Source organism: Lonchura striata, chromosome 5 (assembly GCF_050655825.1).
Source record: "Lonchura striata isolate lonStrDom1 chromosome 5, ASM5065582v1, whole genome shotgun sequence".
Taxonomy (NCBI): Eukaryota; Metazoa; Chordata; class Aves; order Passeriformes; family Estrildidae; genus Lonchura; species Lonchura striata.
The window spans coordinates 57685050-57706785 of record NC_140707.1 but is presented as its reverse complement, the minus strand read 5'-3'; the positions used below and the strand labels follow the sequence as shown (position 1 = coordinate 57706785).

General features: G+C 41.7%; 2 protein-coding genes across 3 annotated transcripts in view; both read left to right on the top strand.

Annotated features, from left to right (window-relative positions):
- Positions 1 to 19481, top strand: part of FBLN5 (fibulin 5) — a 60949-nt gene extending 41468 nt beyond the window's left edge. For both annotated transcript variants that reach the window (XM_085582288.1, XM_021531954.4), the window contains exons 10-11: positions 1921 to 2116; positions 3966 to 19481. In XM_085582288.1, coding sequence (XP_085438414.1) covers positions 1921 to 2116; positions 3966 to 4127 — 358 coding nt within the window. In that variant the 3' untranslated portion in view covers positions 4128 to 19481. The remainder of the gene's footprint in view (positions 1 to 1920; positions 2117 to 3965) is intronic.
- A 1796-nt stretch (positions 19482 to 21277) lies between these two features.
- The window catches only part of TC2N (tandem C2 domains, nuclear), a 37892-nt gene continuing 37433 nt past the window's right edge, over positions 21278 to 21736 (top strand). Inside the window, exon 1 of the mRNA XM_085582286.1 lies at positions 21278 to 21573. The gene's annotated coding sequence lies outside the window, so the exon portion shown is untranslated. The remainder of the gene's footprint in view (positions 21574 to 21736) is intronic.

Sequence of the window (21736 nt, the reverse complement as noted above, 5' to 3'; positions counted from 1 at the left end):
ACAGAGTCCTTGCAGAGCAGCTTGCACCAGAACGTGATCTCTGAGCTTTGTGTTTGGTGGCTTCGGCTCATGTCTAGATGGGCCTGCACTTAATTTGTGACATATGTCCAGAAGTGATCAGTATAAAAGCCAAGTGAATTCCTTGCATCTATGTTTTCTGTGGAAGGAATTGAGTGTTCATAATGCCAGGAGTCTCTTGATGGGGACATGCCAGATGCACTGTCTGAAATTGATGTCAGCAGTGGAGGTTATAGAAAAAAATAGTGAAAAAGACCCTTGCCCAGCAAATTCCCCCACCATGGCTTTTATAAAGGGATATCCTGCTTTACAACTTCCTTAGAGTTCTCTGAAGAAATTGCCAGCCTGTGGCTAGGGCACATGGACTGATGCAGTCTGTTTGAATTTCTAAAGGCTTCTGAAAAGACCCTCACAAAGTTATTATGGAAATTAGGCAGTCATAAGTAACAGAGAAAAGTCCCTGGAATAGAAGAATAAGAAGCTAAGAAATAAAAATTAAACATAGGATAGTGTTGAATTGTCAACTTTAATGCTGAATTTCTGCAGAGATCTGAGCTAGACCTACTTGGTCCATCATAAACAACCTGGGGAAAAGAATAAACCATGAGATGGGCAAAGTCTGCAACAATATCTGAAGACAGTAGATAAAAGAGTGGGTAGAGAAATATTACAGAATCAGACTTAATGACTGTACAATAAAAATGATGAAAATTGGTGTTGATGAATTTAAAGTAAAAATAAAATCACAATTTCACAAATTAAATAAGAACCATTGATTTGATCATAATCCATGCAAACTGAGATTTGAGGGTTCTAGTTCCATGATCTGCAGTACTCACTAGAGGTCAGAAAAGCAATCTGAATTTCAAATGTTAATAGGTAGAGAATATCCTTGGAGCACATGCTATTGTGTACCACATCTTTGCGACTGTGCAGTTCCTTCCCCTCCTGTCAAAAGAAATACAACTGGATAAAGGTTCATAAGAAGCAGTGAGGATGATCAAAAGTATGGAATATCTTCCTTGTGGATAACAGCCAAATTAGAAAAGCTGAGCCATGAACAGGGTCAAATATGAAGCTCTGAGATGGGTGAGGAGGGTGAGCAGGGGCTGACTGCTCTCCTTCCAGGTGAACAGCTGCGAGCATCAGATAAAGCCAGAAAGAGTCCATGCAAAGAGAGATTAAGGGGGCTGTGGGGCTCCTGGCCACAGGGAGCTGTGGATGCCAAACATTCATGTGGGAAGCTGGAAAAGCTCATGGATAAGAAATGCATTAATTGCTGACAAATAGAAAGAAGAAATTTTTGTTTCAAGGATTCCCTAAGTCACAATGAATTGGAGACTGTTGGTAGAAGTGTCATATGTTTGTTGTATCCTCTTCTTCCTTACGGCTCTGCATTTGATGTTAGAGCTTTGGTTTGATCCAGGATGTCTACTGCATGTTTTCATGTGGTATACAAAATATAGTGAAACAAAAATCACTACTGTTTATGTAATACTATCAGTGAAATGATCTAATAATATTCTGAGGACAGTTCAGTTTAAATTACTATCAGACCAAACATGTACAGGCTATTCTACACCTGCAGGGCTGCTTCAAAGAAAGTTCACATTTTTGAGTGATCTAAGGAGAACGCCAAGGTATTTTGGCCGAGAAGACAAGAAAAAGGAGGCAGGATATAGGCCAGAACAACAATATAGAAAATGCATTACAAGTTTCATTGATTCTTTTAGCTGATCAACAACATTATTTGTTTATTTATTTATGCACCTATATTAGCATATAAAGAATCAAATATTACAGCATTAATATTTAAAATATGTAATATTCAATATTAAATATAAACATTTATATTTAATATTAAAAAAAACCCTTGCTGACAATTCTATCTCTGACAACCAGCCGCTGCATGTGTCCAGCTGAAAACCCTGGGTGCCGAGATCAGCCGTTCACCATCCTGTACAGAGTGATGGAGATGGTGTCTGGGAGGTCTGTGCCTTCGGATATTTTTCAGATGCAAGCAACAACTCGCTACCCTGGAGCCTATTACATCTTCCAAATCAAGTCGGGGAACGAGGGCAGGGAATTCTACATGCGGGTAAGTCTAGTGCTGACTGGGGGAAAACATGGAGTATCTTGTCCTTAGCTGAATGTGTGATAGCACAACTGAGCTTTTAGTGACTATCACTTAAACCTTCAGTATGGGGTTTTTTTTTTTACACACAGATGTGCAGAGCAGTGTGCTGATCTGCAGGAACTGCTGGATCTCTCAGGAGAGTAACCTACCCAAAGCAAACATGCCTCTCCTATGAGACAGTAGGTTTAGGAAAGCCCAGAGCTGTACCCATGTCTAATAGCTCAGGTTTCCTCAGCTCAAGAGAAACTATTGTGCCAAACTGTTTGATGGACAATCAACAACTCTCACCAAAAGACTCAATCTTTCTTGTCTGTTTTATTAAATCTTTTCATTGGAAATTGAAAAACACAAAAATCAAAAAAGTAATCAAAAACCCCACCCCTTTATGCCAACATAAAGGTTTCTGGTTTCTTTGCTTTCATTTGTTATCATTTTTTTCACTGAGAACATACATATTATGTAGACAATCTTAGAGAAAACGTAATTACCTGAGATTTTAAAATTTGTTCTCCTCAGAAGATCTCTGTGTTCCCCAGTCATCTTTGGCACACCACCAACATGTAGAGATTACAGGGGTGTCTGCAGAGAATGGGGCACATGTACAAGGGATGTGACTCTCAGGAGGTTGATTTTCAGCCCCACACAAAACCTGGCTCTGACATCCACATTGAGTCCTGTTCTGTGGCTACTGAAGGTTCCCATCCCTCACGGACACGGGTACTGGGATAGATTCCAGGACATATTTCTCACAAGAACCTCAGATGCCCACTGTAAGAAAAGGAAAATGTTTCAAAATCCTGAATTGACAAGAGGTCCCATTACAATCATTTATATCTCACAAGAGCTTTCTTGTTGCAAAGTCATTACTGATCCCACTGACCTTTTGCCCTCATCTGGGCCGATCTAGCAGGTGGTCCCAGCATCATCCCCATTGCCCGAGCAATGTTCCAGTGATTCACCACGCAGCCATTCTCTGGGCAGTGGGAGGGCATGGCCAGCTGGGAGGGACACTGTGCCCTTGCTGAGGCACCAGGACCCGGCCTGGCACGGGCCAGGCAACATGCCTATCACCTCCTCATGGCTGTGTCAGCCTTCTCTGATCAAAGGTAACAAACACCCAGTTTTGAGGTAGAACTGGATAGGTAAAGCAGGATCCACTGTGCCTATGTAAGCTCCCGATGGAAAACAAAATGCAATTGGTTTTAACATCAGCAGCTCTGATTTTTAGATGCACGTAATCCACTGGTCTGGTCAGATATTGCAAAGATCTGCTTCCATTTAATAAAGGACTGGTTTTCTGAAGTGCCATTGAATATTCAAAGCTCTCTTTGGAGCGTAAGGTTGGTACCATTAACATTAACAATGTACCACAAACCCAGACCCCATTCACATGGGAACACCTGTTCTCCAGGTTCTTTAACAAAAGTCCTTCTGGGTGTCTGCTGCTTCACAGTAACTTTACATCAAACTAAAGAGTACTTCAAACAAACAAACAAACAAAAAGGTATCAATATGTTTATACCCTTAATCCATGTTTTCATTTTTTAATTCTTTGGGCAATAGCAAGTGTCTATGCTCAGTAGCTACTTTAATGTGCAGGGCTCCCAAAGGCTCTACAAATTGTAGAAGGTGACAGCTCACACTGAAAAGAAGCCAAATGCTGAAATGAAACTCTGTCCCATCAGTTGTAGTGGTTTCAAACGATGAAACAGAAAACACCTATTTTGGCTGCTCTAAGATTGTAGTGAGACAGTAGTTTTGAAGAACTAGTTTTGGCAATCTCACTTGCTTTCTCTTGTTCTATGCACAGCAAACGGGACCAATCAGTGCTACTCTGGTGATGACCCGGCCTGTGAAGGGGCCCCGCACTATCGAGTTGGACTTGGAAATGATCACTGTTAACACCGTCATCAACTTCAGAGGAAGCTCTGTCATCCGGCTGAGGATATTTGTATCACAGTACTCCTTCTAAACCTCGACTTTATGCCCTGGAAACATTAAGCCAAAAGAGACAGTTCCTCCTCTGCAGAACTCTCTCCTCAAAAGCCAGTACCTATAGCAGCTCCAGACCAAATCACCATTTCCACAGACCCGGTGACCTATGTCTGTCTAGAGGCCTCTTCATGCACAGTCCCAACCAGGATGCAAACATCTGAAGATCCCAATGATTGTCTGTGTGGTCATGTATTTTAAGGATTCTTCTTCTCACTGTAAACACTTCTAGGGCATGAATCTACGTGAAAGACTGTGAACCTTTGTAGCTCTAAGGCTGCTTAGCAGAAAGCACCAAAAAAAAAACTGAGGAAAAAGCTGGCTTTTGCAATCTTGCCTTTTTAAAAATTTTTTTTCATTGTAAATGAAAAGCAGACAAACAAGCAGAAACAGAAACAAAAAGAACCACCCATTGAAACAAGGGACCTCAGAAGTCCCAATTTGCATTCCCCATTATCTCTGGAATTATCAGTCAGGCACTTTGTTTCAATTCACCCTACATTTGTCTTAGTTTCTTTCACCTGGTTTTTATCATTCTATTTTATAGTTAAAATTAATTGTAAATTCATTCCAAAAAACGTGTTGTACTATGTAATCTTTTGCTTTCTGACAAAGTGTCACATGTTTGGGTTCCTTTCTGTATTAAATCTTCCTATATAACAGAGTTCATAGAAATCTATCACTGGGTGGTGTGTTTTACAACATTTAGGATTTTATCCTTATTTACACTCAAGATCTTTGACACAGACCTCCACTGCCAGAATAGTGTCCAGCATAAGTTTAGAGCAGCATAACTTTAAAGCAGATAAAAATCAGAATTTTATTTTTCCCTGTTTTCCTGAGTATAATAGTTACAGTTTCTAATGGCTACAAGGTAGTAATACTAACTCTGTAGTTATGGCTGCAATTAATCTCCTGTTGAAAGACCACTCAGGTCAGACCTGTCCAAATTCCTTCAGAAAATATCTTTTTTTTTTTTTCATTTGCAATCTCTCTCCTACACTCCTAACATGGGGTGAAATAGCTGAAAAGGAGTAGGACCAGTCTTATGCTTCTACCACAAAGCAGACCAGAGTATACCAGTACCCCAGTCTCAAACAGTGGGATCCCACAGTTTTCATGGGCATTGTCTTCCCAGGTATAGCTGCTGTAACCAAAAAAAAGTTTCTTCTAAAGTCTAATCTGAATCTCCATTGTAATCTGTTGCTTTTTAGCCTACTTCCAGTAGAAATTGAGAACAGTTTATCTTCCCCTTTGCATCACTCTAACATGTCTGAAGACTGTTGTCATGTCTCCCCTCAGACTGTTCTTCTCTAGTCTAAACAAACCCAGTTCTTTTGGTCTTTCCTCATACATCACATTTTCTGGACCTTTGATCATTCTTGTTGCTCTCATCTGGATTCTCTCCAGTTGGTTCACATCTTTTTTGAAGCACAGTGCCCAAAACTGTGAAAAGTATTCCAGCTGAGCCCTCTCAGTGCTAAGCTAAATCTATACATATGTTTAATAGCTTAAAAAAAAAAAATTAAAATTATATAGTTGGAAGGTATAATGTGTGTTGAAGCCACCGGCACTTTGGTCTTTTATTTTAATAGGGATGAGGGTTTATACGTCTTGTTCTTAAATCTGTTTGAAACAAGCTCTTTTACTTTGTTTTTTCCTTACTGGCTTTTTGGCTCTCTAGCATTTCTAGGACAGGAAGGATAACCTTTGCTTGTCTTTTGAGAACTGGAAGTGCTCAGTGCTACTTGAGAGAGGTTTACAAAGATTATGTGAGCAACAAAAAGTAGAGTAGCAATGCAAGGTCTTCATTAAAGTGGAGTATTAAATGGGAGAATACAGACTTGGAAAGTTATTACAACATAGACTGCATGATAAAATCAGAAAAATGCCTCTTGTTCCTAGTAAGATTTGTGAATTAGTAGAAATTCTGCTCTTTTTCCTTGTACTCAGCTTGAAGGAAGCCCTGATGCTCTCAGCAATGAAACACTGAGTTTAGCAGCTTCCGTTTCTTAATGGTTTAAAAGTTTTCTTTCTGCTGCTACAACATCCCAGGATGCTGTGTCTCAGAGCTCTGTCCTTTATTGTAAAAACAAAAAGGCTGGAGACTGACTCCAGGGTTTAGTGAGCCAAGCTGAAGGCAGAAAGCCAATGAGTTTTATGAGCAGCCGACTTGGAGAAGATAAATGCAGAGGAAATGGGCAGAGAAATATCAGAAACAAGAATTTGTTTTCTGAGTGTATCATGGCTCATCAAGTACCACAGTCTTGGAGAAAAAAATAGAGATGAACAGGAAGGAAGAATGATAATTTATAACCATGGGACTAAAAGTGCTCCTGTTCCAGACGATGGAAATAAAACATGGGAAGCATGCAGGCTCTGGTGGACCAGATAGCAGTCGTGAGGCAGGCAGGGTCTTGCACTGAAAATGTCCAACTCTTAAAATGCTGACAGCTTTCCCAGTGCTTAAAATCCCCTCTTCCCCACTTTCTGTGCCCTTGTGTTATAGCTTCTTCATGTCCAGTTGAGGAGTCCTCTCTTCTTGCCACCACATCACCTCCTGGAGTGGAAGTACACCCTGTTAGACATCAGACAGTTTGTCACTTCTGGCCTGTTCTCACATGGCCCCCACATACCAACCTGATTTAACCCTAATTTAGAAACATCAAAACCCAGAGGAATTCCATAACAAAACACTTTGTTAAAAGAGTAAAGTTTGAGTGCTTGGTTTTAGCAGGGTCCAGCAAATACTCATAAAACAATATTACACTTTCTATATAAATATTCTACGCCTTAAACAAAAAGTGAAAAGTCTGGAAACAAAGGAATTCAGCCACCTCTCAACCGCCATAACATCTTTCATCACTCACTATCACTCCAGCCAACTTAAACTTTGCCAAAATATATGCCAATCTCAAAATAATAAATTACTAGCAGTTTATAACATCTAACCTCTGTATTTCCTAGTCAGGGGTCTGTTTTCAATAGACCATTGCATACTCAAATATTACAGCAATTCTCACCAAATTAAAAAAACAGACTACGCATGTCAAGTTTTTACAGCACGAAAGTTTAAAATGTAAACATGCAACTGCTGCATATATTCATGTTCCTCTTTGAGGCCAGGACTCCTCAATAGCAGATAGAATTCCAGGTCTGCTCAGAAAATGATTCTTTATTCTAACCCACTGCTGATGATTTCTAACATGAAGAGTTTTGCCATGGTTAATGGCCAGTATTCTGAGCAGCACCAGCAGAGAGCACAGACCCTGGTCTGGCTGTGTGGGGCTTCCCTCTGGCTCTGCTTGCTCAGGCTGGCAGAGCTGTTCCCTTGCCAAGCAGGGAAGGGACAGCTCTTTGTCTCCTCTGCCTGTCAGCTGTCATGTCTGTTTGAACACAGGTTCTTGTGTTTGTACAGCATCTATTGCCATAAGGTAAAAGAAATAAGATATGGTAAAAGGTATTTATGGAATAAAGGTAAAAGAAAGCAGACATGGCAGTAATCTTTGATACAGATCACAGTAATTGGGAAGGAGAAGCTATTTTGATAAATAAAAAAATTGGTTCATGCTAGTTGGGTTAGGTGCCAGAGAGAGGTGCCTTATTTGACTTTGAGATATTCTTAGGGAATTGACTTTTTTGACATAGACAACAAAATGTCATTTCACCCAAGAGTTTCCTGGATCCCACAGAATCGCTTTTCAACTGGTGCTGACTACAATACCTTTGTTAAAAAACTCAACTTTTTTTGAGAACCTGGTCACTCACCATCACTGAGTGTAGTGTCCAGGGTCATTCAACGAGCTCTCTTCTCTTCAGTTGGGGTCCTGTATTCATATTTACCTATTTTTTACTTGGCCTTCAGAAGGCCAACTTTTATTCTCTCATAAACATGGTATCAGCATCAGCAAAAGTTGTATAATAATTTTTCTCTGTCTAGAGCTGGCACAAAAATACAATCAGTAAAATTTCTGGTCATGCAAGTTCTCCAGTCTGGCTTATCCACAGAATATGCTACTGAATATCTTTCACAGCATGTAGGTGTATGAGAGCACAAGGAAAATATAACATAAAGATGTTTTAAAAAAAAGGAACAAAAGTATGCCCTAACGTTATTCAATCCCGACAGGCATTATTGTCAAAATAAATCTCTATCCTTGTATGGACAAACCCTCCAGCTGGTGTTAATGATGCTTTTCAATTAAAAGAGAACAAGCGTCCTTAGACTCTTCCCTGTGTTTGTGTAAAGCACTGCACACATGTCTGTATCTGTATACAAGAGAATTTACAGAAGCTACAGAAGTGTTGGTGTGGCTCTGCATTTGGAAGTCAAAGAGCTGTAAGGCAACATAGCACAAGCAAATTCTGTATCCTCATCTGACACAAGTCCAGACAAGTGATTTACACCTGTTACATTTTGTTGTAAGTTTTTAAACCAATTTTGAATAGCTCAACCCCAAAGCAGGTGCTATGAATGAAGACTGAGGATGATGGCCATAAGTAGATTTTTGGAGTTCTGCAGAAAGCCTGCCTCAGAAAGGTGACATGTGCCAAAGGGGCAGTGCCACAGGGAGTGTAATGGTCCAGAGACATTTGTCTGGGGATGTCAGTGATAGCTGACTGCTCTCTGCACCTGCCCCTTTCCTCTCCTGTCTCAGCGCAGAGTGTAACTAAAGTTTTTAACTGTGCACATCAGCTGTGGAAATCCCACCTATTCCCATTCTTAGCTCAAACTTCTGAGATCCCTCTAGTGGTTTGCAAACTGATTCCCCTGAGTAACTCAAAAAATACTGTTGAAGGCACAGGGAGAGTTTGGGTACTGCTTTTACACCAGGAAGTAAACAATGATGCAGTAACCTCATTGTAAGAATTGAGGACTGTATTGAGTATCAGAGGGATCTATAGGAAACACTACAGCAATTAATAACTCCTGAAATAATCAATCTCTTTCAATTCCCTTTCCCATATCACTGAGGTCACTCATTTTCCTTTTGTGGTTTGCCCTATACAAATGATCTCATTTATGCTCATGCACTGCAAGCACATGCTGAGTGAGCTCCACTTCTTTTCTGGCACTACTTAACACTTGCTGTTTGGAGATCACTTGTAGGCTATTTGTCTTTTCTAGGGCCTGACTGACCTCAATTACACTTCTCACATTCAGGGAAGATCCATTATTTCCCCACCATGTTATTCTGCAGCCACCACCTGTTCAAGCTTTTCATGTGTTTCACTGGAGATGCAGGCCATAGTCTAAGCACTCTTACAGCAAAGTATTAGTTATGAATGGCCAAAGGGATTGCCCAGCCTGCTGATTGAGCCTGGCTTTATGAATTTTATGGATTTTAAAAACCCCACAACTCCTCAGTTTTGAAGGTGAAAGATGCTCTTCTAGTTACAGATTTTCTCTGGAAATGGCATCTGTTATTATATTGGCTTGATAGTCTCAAGGCTTTTTAAGAAGTCTGATAAGGACATGTTTATGCAATACACACTTAGGCTGTACAAACCTTGGATAAGGCTCTTCCAATTTGCAAACAGAGTATGTGGCCCAAGCCAGAGAGAGTTAAATGTGTTCATCACTATACTGAAGTCAGTGACCACTAAACACCACATCTCAGGTCTGGATTTAGTCCAGTTTTATTTTAAGTCTCAAATCTCAGTGTCAGTGGTATAAATATAAGCAGATATGTATTATTTTTAGAGTAGAGCTGAAAGCTTCTTTCCTGTAAATAAATAATAGCATGATTGCAGTATCTCTTTCTTTGTGGGCGCTGTATTTGTGTTCTTTGAGATTTCCTGAGATAACCTTTAGCATTTCAAAATTTCTTCTGGTATTTCAAGACATTCATTGATGTGTTTCCATGAATGATTCCTCACTCCTGCTCTTCAAAGGCCTGCCCAGGCACTAGATTCTGTTTTGTTAAAACATGAAGCTACACCCAAGCCTCTGCATAGTTACATCATTCATAGGAATTGTTTCTCTCTATAACCTATGAGGGATTATGTTGACTTCCTTGAGATTCTGCAGCGTTCTGTGCATGTGTTTGTGCAGACTGGGACCTTAGTCTGCAGATTGTTCATCAGCAACTTTCTGCACATGTTCTCCAACCAACATGTGAAACCATAGCTACAAAGGTTTGTTTTTGACAAAAATCTTTAAAGCATGGTGTTTCTTGGCTGCCTACACATAATGTGAAGACAGTTCAGAAATCCAGGACCAGCATTCCCAGTCTTCATGAGAAATTCCTGTTCTTCAGAAACATTTTGGTGAGTAAACTTGCTTTGTAGATCTCGTGAAATGCAAACAAAGAGGAAGAAGGCCTGCCAAGATGACACAGATTTGTTATTCAAATCAGTATCCCTAAGAATACTGAAATATAATTAATCATTTAAAAATATTCCTTTGGACCCTGACATCTGATGCCATTCAAGTAGAGTAGGAGGACAGAAAAACTGACTGCTTCCAAAACAATAGCAGCTGCTCAACAGAGATCCCTGGGCTCCTACAGTGACCAGAAACACCTGCTAGCACAAGTCTACACACCAGGTCAGTGAGGAAGAAACAAAGCTCATAGAGACACAGAGTTGAAGGAGATGTAATTTCACTGACTTCTGAATAATATCAAGTGGAGATTTATATCATAATGTCTATAAAATTTCTCACCACATTTATACATCTGTATAAACAGAAAATTTAAATTTACCAAAATTAAAAGGTCCAAGCTGTTACCTACCACACACATAATGCCTGCAGGAAGCTTTAGTGTATCCCTCTGCCTTTCCTCAGGGTTGTGCTCACTTGGAATTACCCAGCCTGATTTGATGTAAGTTAACAATGGTGTAAGTGACAGCATTTGGTTGACAGCAGTGTAGTCATATCCATGGATGCAAGAGAATTAGAGGAATACAATTACAATTGAACCAGAAAGGTAATAAAAAAGAGCTTACTGATTAGTTAACCTTCAGTGCTTTCGTTATGATGTCATTGACAAGGAAAAAAAATTTAACTAGAAACAAAATATTAAAAAGGAGATTATCTCCTTAGAAAGATAAGTACTCATTTAGCCTATAAATAGCTCTGAAATTAAGGCATCCCAGACAACATCTGTAAAAGGAAGAATTCACTCCTTGACCTCCAGCATCCTTGTCTCCCACAGCAGGATTAAGCATAGTTGATCCATATCAGGATACAGACTCAATGGCTGTTTGATGGTCGAGCCAAGAAAGAGGCAGGCATGGCCAGAGGCAAGGGAGAGACACACCAAGATAATATAAAAGTCCTAAAGAATGTGCAGGATCTCTGAGACAGATCTCTCTTGATGTATGAAGCATTTTAGCTCTGCTTGGAAAATACAGAACAGTCACTTCAATAAAAAGGGGTGGCAGGGCACTGGGGAGGACAGCAGCATTCATGTGTTTGAATGCAGAATCAGTTGACAAAAAAATTATGCCCTGGCTAATCTGTCACCTAATGAGATGACAGATACCAGAAACCTCTAAGGACAATTTTAGGTATAGCACATTTAGTATCACCTTATACCAAGAGTTTATCCTGCAGTCAGTAGAGATGGAAGGAGGAGAACTCACTGCCCAGCTCAAAGGATGCTCTTTAGTGTTGCTGCTGAAACAGTAATTTCCCTAACTGTTACTTGCAGCTTGTCTGGATTAATAAACATGTTATATTTTGAGTCTTTTTTTCTTTTTTTTTTAAATAATAATTTTGTACTGTAATGTGAAAAGTATAGTTTAAATGGCCCTTTAGCATATAACCATTACTTAATTTCTAGCAGAAAAAGAGCTTTTAAGTCTTGCATTGTTCTACAGCTTGTGAACACTTTGCATTGAATGCACCAATAGGGACAATTTTAAAGGGTTTTTTTAAAATAAATATGTTGTTAAACAAAAATTATAATTTAATTCTTGTTTATTTTGATCATTAACAGTTTTAGTGGTGTTCATACAAGATCACTGCAAGTATGCATGACAATTATGTAACTTGTTTGGAAAGCAAGGAGAAGGAGGATCAATGATACTGGTACACCTACTGGTCATAAATACTAGTGACATACAGGTAATAGTAGAAAAAACTTCAAAGCAAAACACCATTAATTTTCCAGAGGCTAATTTTCTTTCACAATTTTTATGTTGTACAGTTGCCCATACTTGGAGGTACCTGTGTGTACCTTCATTTCCTGGTGGGTTTATGTGTGGTAAGGCTCAAATTAACATTTTGTGTAATCCTACTTTATCTGTACTAGCAGCTTGACATATCTGAGACATTTCTTTCCCCTGCAATTTCACTGAAGGATGGAGAAGGTCACTGCTTCTGAGGGTGGGGATGGCTCCCTTGGCCAGTTCACCCTCAAGAAGCAGCCATGCTTTGTCCAGCACATTTGGAGGGTGTACAGGAGGATGTACAGGCTTTATGCCTTGGAAGTATTCCCAGAGAATCCCAGGAAATGAGCTCTCTCCTCCCAGCCTGACATGGTGCCATACCCCTCTCCCAGTTGTCCTTGGTCTTTGGAACCAGTGAAGGCAGGGGTTTGTACAGTGACCGTGAAGCTATGGCCAGAACTTGGCTACCAACTGGCAGAACAAACTTGTCTCTGTAACAAGTAGTGTTAATATAAGATAATTTAGACTGAACTGGTTTCCTCATATATAAATCATTAACCAGTGGCTAGTTCTCACTCCCACCTGCACTACGTTTCTTATGACTTCAGTATGACAAAGGCTTTTCCACCCACATGATACTCAATGACCCATGCCTAATGAGGTTTGAGTTTATTGGTTGGGTTTGTGTTTTGCAGGTGGAATGTTCTTATTTCAGCAATTTGCAAGGACAGCCAAAACTGGCTCTGGTTTGCTTCGTGGAAAGCGAAGGAATTTATGTCACACAGTTGCTCTCTCACATTCTTATCACTCAAATAACTCACTGCAAAGTGAGGTAGGTGATACGCCATTCCCTGGCTTGTGATGATTTACAAGGCGCTCTGAAAGCTGATACGCACTCAAAGGAAGCGCCGACGCTCATTTCCAGTGTCACGAGAACGCGTCATTTCCCTTCACTACGCTGCAAACACATTAATTCTGAATCACATGCTCAAGAGAAATTACGCTGAAATGAGCATGCATGCAAACTGAAAGAGGAGAGGCCAAGTGCCAGAATGCTGAGTTACAAAATTTCTCTTCAAAAGTAGAAAACAACTCTCTAGAACTACTCAAAGAAAATGAGAAAGTAGGTGTGACCTTTGATCAAAGACTTATGGTTCTACAGTCGACTCTGATTGAAGTGGCCTGATAAGTGCAGGTAACAAGGGGCTGGTTTTCCACTGAATGCAGAGAATGGACACTTCAGAAAACACAGGTGCTCTGACTTTGCTGTTGACATACAGCTGAAGTAGCCCAATACAGGTTTTCCACACCTGAGTCACTTTATCCTTCTTTCTCTAGTTGTTTAGAATTTGCATTTTAGATTGTTATCATGAATGCTACCATGTCTGTCTGACATGGGGTTGCACAGGGGACTGAATAGTGTGATGCCCCCCGGTTTGTTGCTCTTTTCACTATGCAGGACCAACCTGTTCTGACAGTGTCCTCCCAGCCAAGGGAGTAGAGCTCTGTGGATAAGGAAATTGTCTCTCCAAAGCTGACTCACGAATGTGGACAAACCTGAAATAGGTTGTACTTAAACTTGTGTCAGTGCTATCCAACCAGCTGGTAAAGGACACTGCACTGCTGGAGAGATGGGGTTTTGCTGACACCCTGCAGGGCTTTAACCTCCTGCTGCCCTTCCCTAAGGGTAAACTCTGAATTGTATTTCCTTGAGAAGTCCCATGGGCTGTATTCTGTGTACCAGAACTCCTGCTTTTTCCTCCCTCTCTGTTTTTGGTGGCACCAGTTCCTCCTCAGGCCTGCAAGTACTGCTGAATGTTGTTAACCTGTCCTCAGTGTCAGCCTGCACATACCCAAATCAGTGATGGAAAAAATGAGCTTACATGTTTTTTTCCAGGAAGTCAGACAGCAGTTCCCTGTCTCATGCAGGTGAACACTTTCTCACGCCAGTAACTCATTAGGACAGCAAGTGTGATCTCAGCTCTTTCACAATGATGTTTATAGTCTGTGCCACTGTTTGTAAGGACTGTTCTGAATGGTAGCTGGCTGCTGACCTTTAACAGCATTTCTGCACTCCCATTTTTACTTTTTCTAGCCTGTTTTATTTCTCCTTCTTGGGCTCTGGCACACTTCAGTCACCATATCATCCCAAAATCATCATCAAGGCCTCCTGTCCTCCATCTGCCTGCTAATGAAAATCCTTGTCACTCATGGGATCACCATGTCAGTTTAAGCAAAGGAACAGCCACAGCTTTGGCTGAGAAGTGTTTGGTCAGGTTTTCTAACATCTTGAAAAACTAATTTAATAAATCCTTGCTTGCTTGTATGACTGCATCTTCCATCTACCACCACGCTTTTCATTATGTCACTTGGATACAAATACATGTGGTTTTAATGTGAAGTTAAATTGTTGAGCTGCAGTGAAATAATTACCTTTGCCCTTGAATTCCTTGCTACCATACAATCTAGTTTTTAATAGAGCTAAGAGTTAAAGCAACAGTGACAACTGAAAATACTTGAAGGAAGTGGGTATTTGGTCACCATGGAAAGCCAGCCTTTGTCATACATATATAAACTTTTGGGCTTGGGGAATACAGGTAAGTAGCATAGCAAAGATACTGTGTCCCACAAACAAACATTTGTATCTACAGTTATTGATGCTGAAAATAATTATTCTTGAAAATAATCTCTGAAGAAAATACTGCCAACAATAAATAACCTGCAGCTTTTAGATGTTAAACTTCCTGGTAAAACACTGGTTTGTTACACCTGCACCCCTCCATTCAGATGTATCAATGAATTATACCAAGATGTAACCCATTTCAGCCTGTTTGGAAGAGCAGTCTCTCAAGGGCTCTATGTTCTCTCCTCTCTGAACATTTTTGTACGCAGCCAAACAGAAGTTCAACATGCAAATCCTCGCCTTTGCAGTGAGAGTTCATCCTTACTCCTGCCCTACAATCCCTAGTGGTACCAGCAAGGGCTGTGGCACATTCACATCACAGTGATTCTGGGTGCAAGGCTGAGAAGCAGCCAGTGCTGCAGCACAAGGAAGGCTGGGAATGTGGGCAGCAGGTTGGTTTTCCCTAATTTCCTGTACCTTAAGTGTGATGTATTCTGGTGTGTTTGCCCGGGAACAGATCACAGCAACCTGCAGCTGGGTTAAAGTGTTAAAATTAGGGTAGAGTGGGCTGGTAACTTCTGTTTCTAGTTATGTCATTTCTTGAATGGTTTTAAGTACCTTGCCTTTCCCAGGGGGATATGCCCAAAGCTCTAGTTAGGATGTCAGTGTGTGTTCTCCTTTTGAACCAAGCAATTTTTGATGGAATAACATTCCAGCTTCTGTGAGCAACCAGTCACTGGCCTCCATTGATCTTATTCCCATCTCACTCACTTCAATGGCACGAGGAGGCTTTAAACTGCAGTGATTTCTGAAATGGCTTTTTGTCATCATCCCCTCTCAGCAAGGTAAATGAGCTTTGCTTTCACCTGAAAATAGAAGACAAATAAAAAGTTTTTTACAACTGGAAACGGTAAAATATTTTTGTGCTTTGGGGCCTTTTTATTGACTCAGTCCCTTTCAGAAAGGATCTTTTGTGTGCTGCCCTTGTTCTGTGTGCGGGTGACACCTGGCTGGCCTCTCCTTCCTGGGGATAGGAACATCTGCTCCTCCTCGGGCAGGCTTGTGTCTGCTCTTGGGAGATGGGCCAGCCCTGAGGCTCTGAGCAGGCTCTAGAGAGAGGATGGTGTGAAAATACAGGGCAGGTCCCAGAAAGAGAGAAGGGAGGAAAGGGCCCAGGCAGGTGTTTGCCCTTTGCTTGGACAGGCAGGGACCCAGGCCCTGAGCAGGCTGGGAGGACAGGGCAAGCTGCCTCCTATCCCCTCTTCCACACTGAAAGGCATTTCTGGGCAGCATCACGAGCAAGTGGGGCTGTAACAGTGTTTGGGAAGACATCCCAGAAGTACCCCACGAGGTGGCATGATCCCAGCCCAGTGGGAGAGCAAATTCTTGGGAACAAACAGCCCAGGGAGCACTCCCCAGGCAGGGAACGGGCTGTGCCTATGAGATTGTCACTGGCACGGGTAAGAGAGGGGAGAGAGGATAAAGTGTAGGAGTGACAGTGGCCAGCTCCCCACAGCCCTGATGTCCCTGCAGGTGTCTGATGCCTTGGGCTGGGGATGCTGCCCAGCTCACTGCCTGGGGCTGCACGGGGTGCCCTGGCTTCCCACTCAGCCCTCAGCTTCTCCAGCTACTGAGGCTCGCTGCCAATTCCCTCCTCGCTCCCTTCATAGAGCAGGGCCCTACAAAAACACAGACAAACGCTCAAGCCATTGCCTGCATTTGGACTTCTCCCTTCAGCCCATTTCTAACCACAGTGCTTAAGCCCCACAGATTCTCACTGCTAACTGGTCACAGCTAGGATTCCTTGATGTGCTTTTACATCAGATGTAACTGAAATAGTTCTGTTAGATCTCTTATGTCTCTGGCTTGTAAAATACAATAATTTCTTACTAGGTTACACTAATATTTCGTAATTCATTCTTAATATTACTCTTCAATAAAGCTCTCCGCAAACAATCTATCCCATAGGAGGAACTTCTGCCAGATCCCAGATGTCAAACACATTTTCTTCAAATACAGGAGTTCGTGACCTTTTATGTTTGTTAATGTGACGCCATGGAAATTATTTATAATAAATAAGCATATTTCAGAGTCAGGTGTTCCATGGGCCCTTTTTCAGTGATACAAGAGCCTTTCCTGAAACAGGTCTTTCCTGTTTTGTTGTAGGGGTTTTTTTCCCTTAACAATGAAGGTTTGGGAACAGTCTGAAACCCTGTTATTGAACTAAGTCCAACTATTGCACTGAAAGGTAGACAGTAACATTTAAGATAATTCATCTTTTGCATCTTTCCTGAAATCAGTGGCAGATAAGGTTCTAACTTTCTCTTTTATCCTGAACCCTGGAAAATTTAATTTTTAAACTGCAGACTGTATAAAAATATTGTTTTTCAGCATCAAATCAATGAGGAAACTACTGGAATTGTTTGGATCTAAATGATACATTCGATATGCCAACTGATTTTTAATGTAGCAAGCTCATTTTAAAGCTGGACTAGAACCACCTATCCACAATCTTCCAGGTATAAGACCTATAGAAAATAACTGAGGATGGATGTCAGTATGTTGATAACATTTAGTCTTGTCTTTTTTCAGCAGGTGTGACAATGTCCTCACAAACCTGTGCCAGATTAAGAGCATCTGGCTCTTAATGAAGTCAGACAAGAAAAGGATAAGATTAGAAAACACTGCAAGGAGCATGCCTTGGCTCTGTTACTTACTTTTTGCAACTACTCATAGAGGTTTATAACCCCTCCTGAGTTTATTGGATTCATCATCTTGGATCCCTAGACATCATCAGCAGAAAGAAATGTCTCCTGAGGAGAAAATAGAACTATTTGCTCCTGCACCCAGAGTCACTTCTGTTCATCACTCTGGGCTGAAGCTGATGGCCTATCCAGAGCAGCACCCTTGTGCCTCAGTGATTATCCACCCTGGAACCTTTCCCCACCTTTGGACAGTTTGGGGCTAGCAGCCACTGGCAATGTTAAAGGCCACTGTATAGTGCAGAAGCAACTGCTGCACCTCACACAGATGTGGGACTGGCTGTGGAGAGACAGGACCAAAGTGTTCTCATGCACAAAGGATGAGCCCTCCTTGGATTTATTATCATAATGTATTAACGGTGTGTGTGTGTGCAAAGAATATCTGCCTTACAGCATAAGGCAAAACATAATAAACCAGAAAATCTATTTTCAAATTCATAGTGCATCAAATCTGAATGAGATTAAGAGAGTGTCTAATTTGAACAGCAGAGTATCTCCATGTAATTGCTTGTCTAGGCATTGTATCAACCTTTTCAAATGGTACTGGACATTGTGCAATAAAGCTGTCCTTCTGCAGCTCTGTGGGAGAAGGCAACTGGCTGCAGTCTCAGATGGTGGACAGAATTACAGCAGGTAATGTTAAGAAAGTGTGAGGTTAAACATACATTTGATAAAAGGAGAAAATAAAAAATAATAGTCACAGACTGAATTATAACAGCTTTCTATAATGAAGTGTGTGGACCACACCCATCATCTGTAGCAGAGGAGGGAAGGTGTCAGCTAAACCCAAAGGTTATGATGGGAATGGAAGAAAAACAGGCTCCAGCTGAGAGCAGGACAAGGAGGATGAGGAAACAGTTTCATGTTTCTCCCAAAAAACCCTCAGGGGACAAAGATTACTGCTGAAAAAACTTTAATGGTAGTAAAATCCTTTGGCTGCAAAACTTGTTTGTAACGAAGGTGTATTAACTTCTTAGAGGCTTTAGCTGAAAACTACTACTCCCTATTTCACTGAAATCTAAGTTGTGAAACCCTTTTTTTTTCCTCTCAAAAGGTCTCTGCCTCAGAAAACTTATTTAGTGGTTACACACGGGGTTTGGCTATGAGGTGTTGTAGGCTATGTGCTGGACTTGTCCTGATAACACCCTGCTTTTAGGTCCTGATGGCTGAGCTCATCACTTGGCTATTGTAATATACACTGGAATTTAACTCTGATCATAAGTATATCACTTGATATTAGTTTCTGAAACTAAAATATTTCATAAGTAGTAGTGTTAAATGCTTGCTTGCTCTGAAGGATTCTCAGCTGGGAGAGAGCTGGGAAAGCTATTTGGAGTCATCAGCTGCTTAATTTAATGTAATTCTTCATAAACTAGGCAAGTACTTCTAAGCAATTATGTTTTCCACTTTTGTGCTTAAAATATTTCAGTGTACTCTGTGCAAACATTGATTCAACCTCTGATCTTGATTTTTAACATGGAAATTGGCATGTCAGTAAGTGTGCACAGGTGGTGGGATCAGGTTTCTGATGCAAAAGATCACGTGGGAGAATTCAGTCTGAATTTATACAAAGCTGCAGCCTCCATCAGCATTCCTGCTGAAAACTTTGTTCACTGGAGCATTTGCAGAGTGAAGAAAAAGGGTCTTAATCTGTTTGAAAGTGTTTGCAGATGTAAATAATTACTCAAGATTTGTGTCAGTATTTATACGTGGGGTTTTTATTACTTTGGGTCCAGTTCCTAAAGGCTTGAGGCCCAGAGATGATAATATAGACTCCTGCTTGTAGCTGCTTTCTATAGTCTTCTGGCTACTTCTCTTTCAACAAGAAAAATACTGGGAAGTTGTAATCCAATAGCATAAACAGGCTCGGCAGCAAGTGAAAAAGTCTGTGGTACAGAGGTTCAAAACAGATGAGACAGGCTTCACTGGGGAATATGAGAGGTGAAGCGTAGCCCAGACTAATAAATTCTCTTCTATTGGCCCTGCATGGGTCTGCTTAAGTATTTCAGCCCTGCATTTCTGGAGCTGAGAGTACTGTGGTTTGGCAGAGCCAGCCAAAAACAGCCCAGTTTATTAGCTTGCTCTGAGTACTGGGGTGCCTGGAGTGGAGGCAGCATGAGGAGCAAGAGCAGCTGCAGAGAACCAGGAATGAGTGAGGATGAGTGGATGCAATGACAGGTCTGGAATGGTCACCAGAGGAGAGGGGAGCCAACAGCAGGAGTCAGTGAGGCAAGGGAGCATCACCAGATTTCTGAAGCAAGGTTTAGTTACAGAGAGATACAGCAGAGCATGGAGCACTCTGGGTGCTGCCTGGAGGCTGGCAGGGAAGGAAGATCATATTTGCAGCTGACAAGAAAAGAGGTAAATTGGTTTCACTGCTGATCTTTCGACTAGGTTTGTTTGCAACAAAAATCTTTTAAGGAAGGAGGGAGGTTTGTCTCCCATCCCAGCTAAAAACATCACAGGACGGTAATGCTCTCCCCATCCACACAGGATCAGATTGTCCACATCCCTTACCATGCACAGCTGAATTCTTTGCTTATTGAAACAAAAACCCCAATTTTCAAGCAGCTGAAAAGACTGAAAGGTGTCCCAAACCGTCAAAAGAGCCACAGAGATGTGTTAATAGGCCCTCTCAAATTACAGGGCACGGTCTTGCCTGGATCAAGAAGGAAGGTCATATTGCAAACTGGTTTTTTTCCTCTAACTGCCTTGTCAAAAATACTGTTTTTAATGTCTTTTCCTTCATCAGAGAGGCAACCTGCAGTCCCAGTGGATGGCTGCTACTGCACTGCAACTCCAGCAGCTGGAGAGCCATTCAGGCAGGACTGGAAGTCCATGAGAGCCTGAAAAACCTTTGAGCATGGCAATGCCGGGGTAACTTGATAGCAGCAAGCTGCATACAGGGGCCTTATCAGTAATTAAACAACACACTTCTGCGAACAGTGAAATAAAGCTATTTGGTCGTGTAAATTAATCCAGTGAGATACCTTGAAATGTGTGATTAATGTGCACCTCAGGAGGACTCAGATAATTCTGGAAGCGTACCAGGTTACTGGTATTTCTTTAAAATAGTGACCGTGCATAATCTCATGAGTTCCATTAGCAGGAGCTTCTCTGCCATGTGATACCAGTACTTGCAACTGGCTCTGAGCAGAGATGAACAGAGATGCTTTGTCAACTCAAAATTTATAAGTCTGTGCTTTTGGTTCAGGGTCTTCGCCCCTTACAATGGCTCTGGAGCTTGAAGTAGCTGTGTTACACTGCATGATGACAGGCATGAAATTCTTAGTTAGCAGCAGATCTGTGGTGTTATTAAATTTAAAATGAAAAATATTGTGGAAGGAAAAGATACAGTCTTGGTGAATGGGGAAGCCAATAAATCAAAGACCTATTAGGATAACTGTACAAAACTTCAGTGACTGGAAATTTAAATGCTCTCAGAATGTAAGCAGCATTCCTTTGGGGAAATACACACTTTTCCTCATATTTGCCTCCTGGGTATTGTAGCACTTCCAGTTACCAAAAACTAGAATCAAGGAGAAACCACCTTGAGACTTACAGAACTTTTCCTTCCTGCAAAGAAATTTCCAAACCAGAACTTCCTGCTGAAAATTCTGCACCAATCAACTGTGTGCGGTCCCTAAATTACCCTATGAACTATGCACTCTAGTGCACTGCACGCTTTTCTCGCGCGTCCGTGGGAAGCCTAACACGAATCCATATTCCAACTGGACATGCCGTTTTCTAAGAACATTGTAAAACATTTAAAAATCGCTTCTTCTCTCTAAAACAGAAGCGTGGTTGTGCTAGCAAAGCGAGGGGCAGCTCTGGAGCGATTCGCAGGTGTCACGGTCCAGCAAGAGCCAAAGAAGAGTTACTTCAGCCATTTGGAGGCAAGCTCGCCCCAGCGAGCAGCTCAGGTGAGGCGGGAGAGTCCCGAGGCGCCGGGAACTCCCCCTGGGCGATAGCGCTCGCTGAGGGAGCGCCGCGGGAGCACCTGGCGGCCCGGGCGGCGGGGCGGGCGGAACGAGCGCAGCGGGCGGCGCGGAACCGGCGGCGGGTACCGGGCCGGGCAGCGGCAGC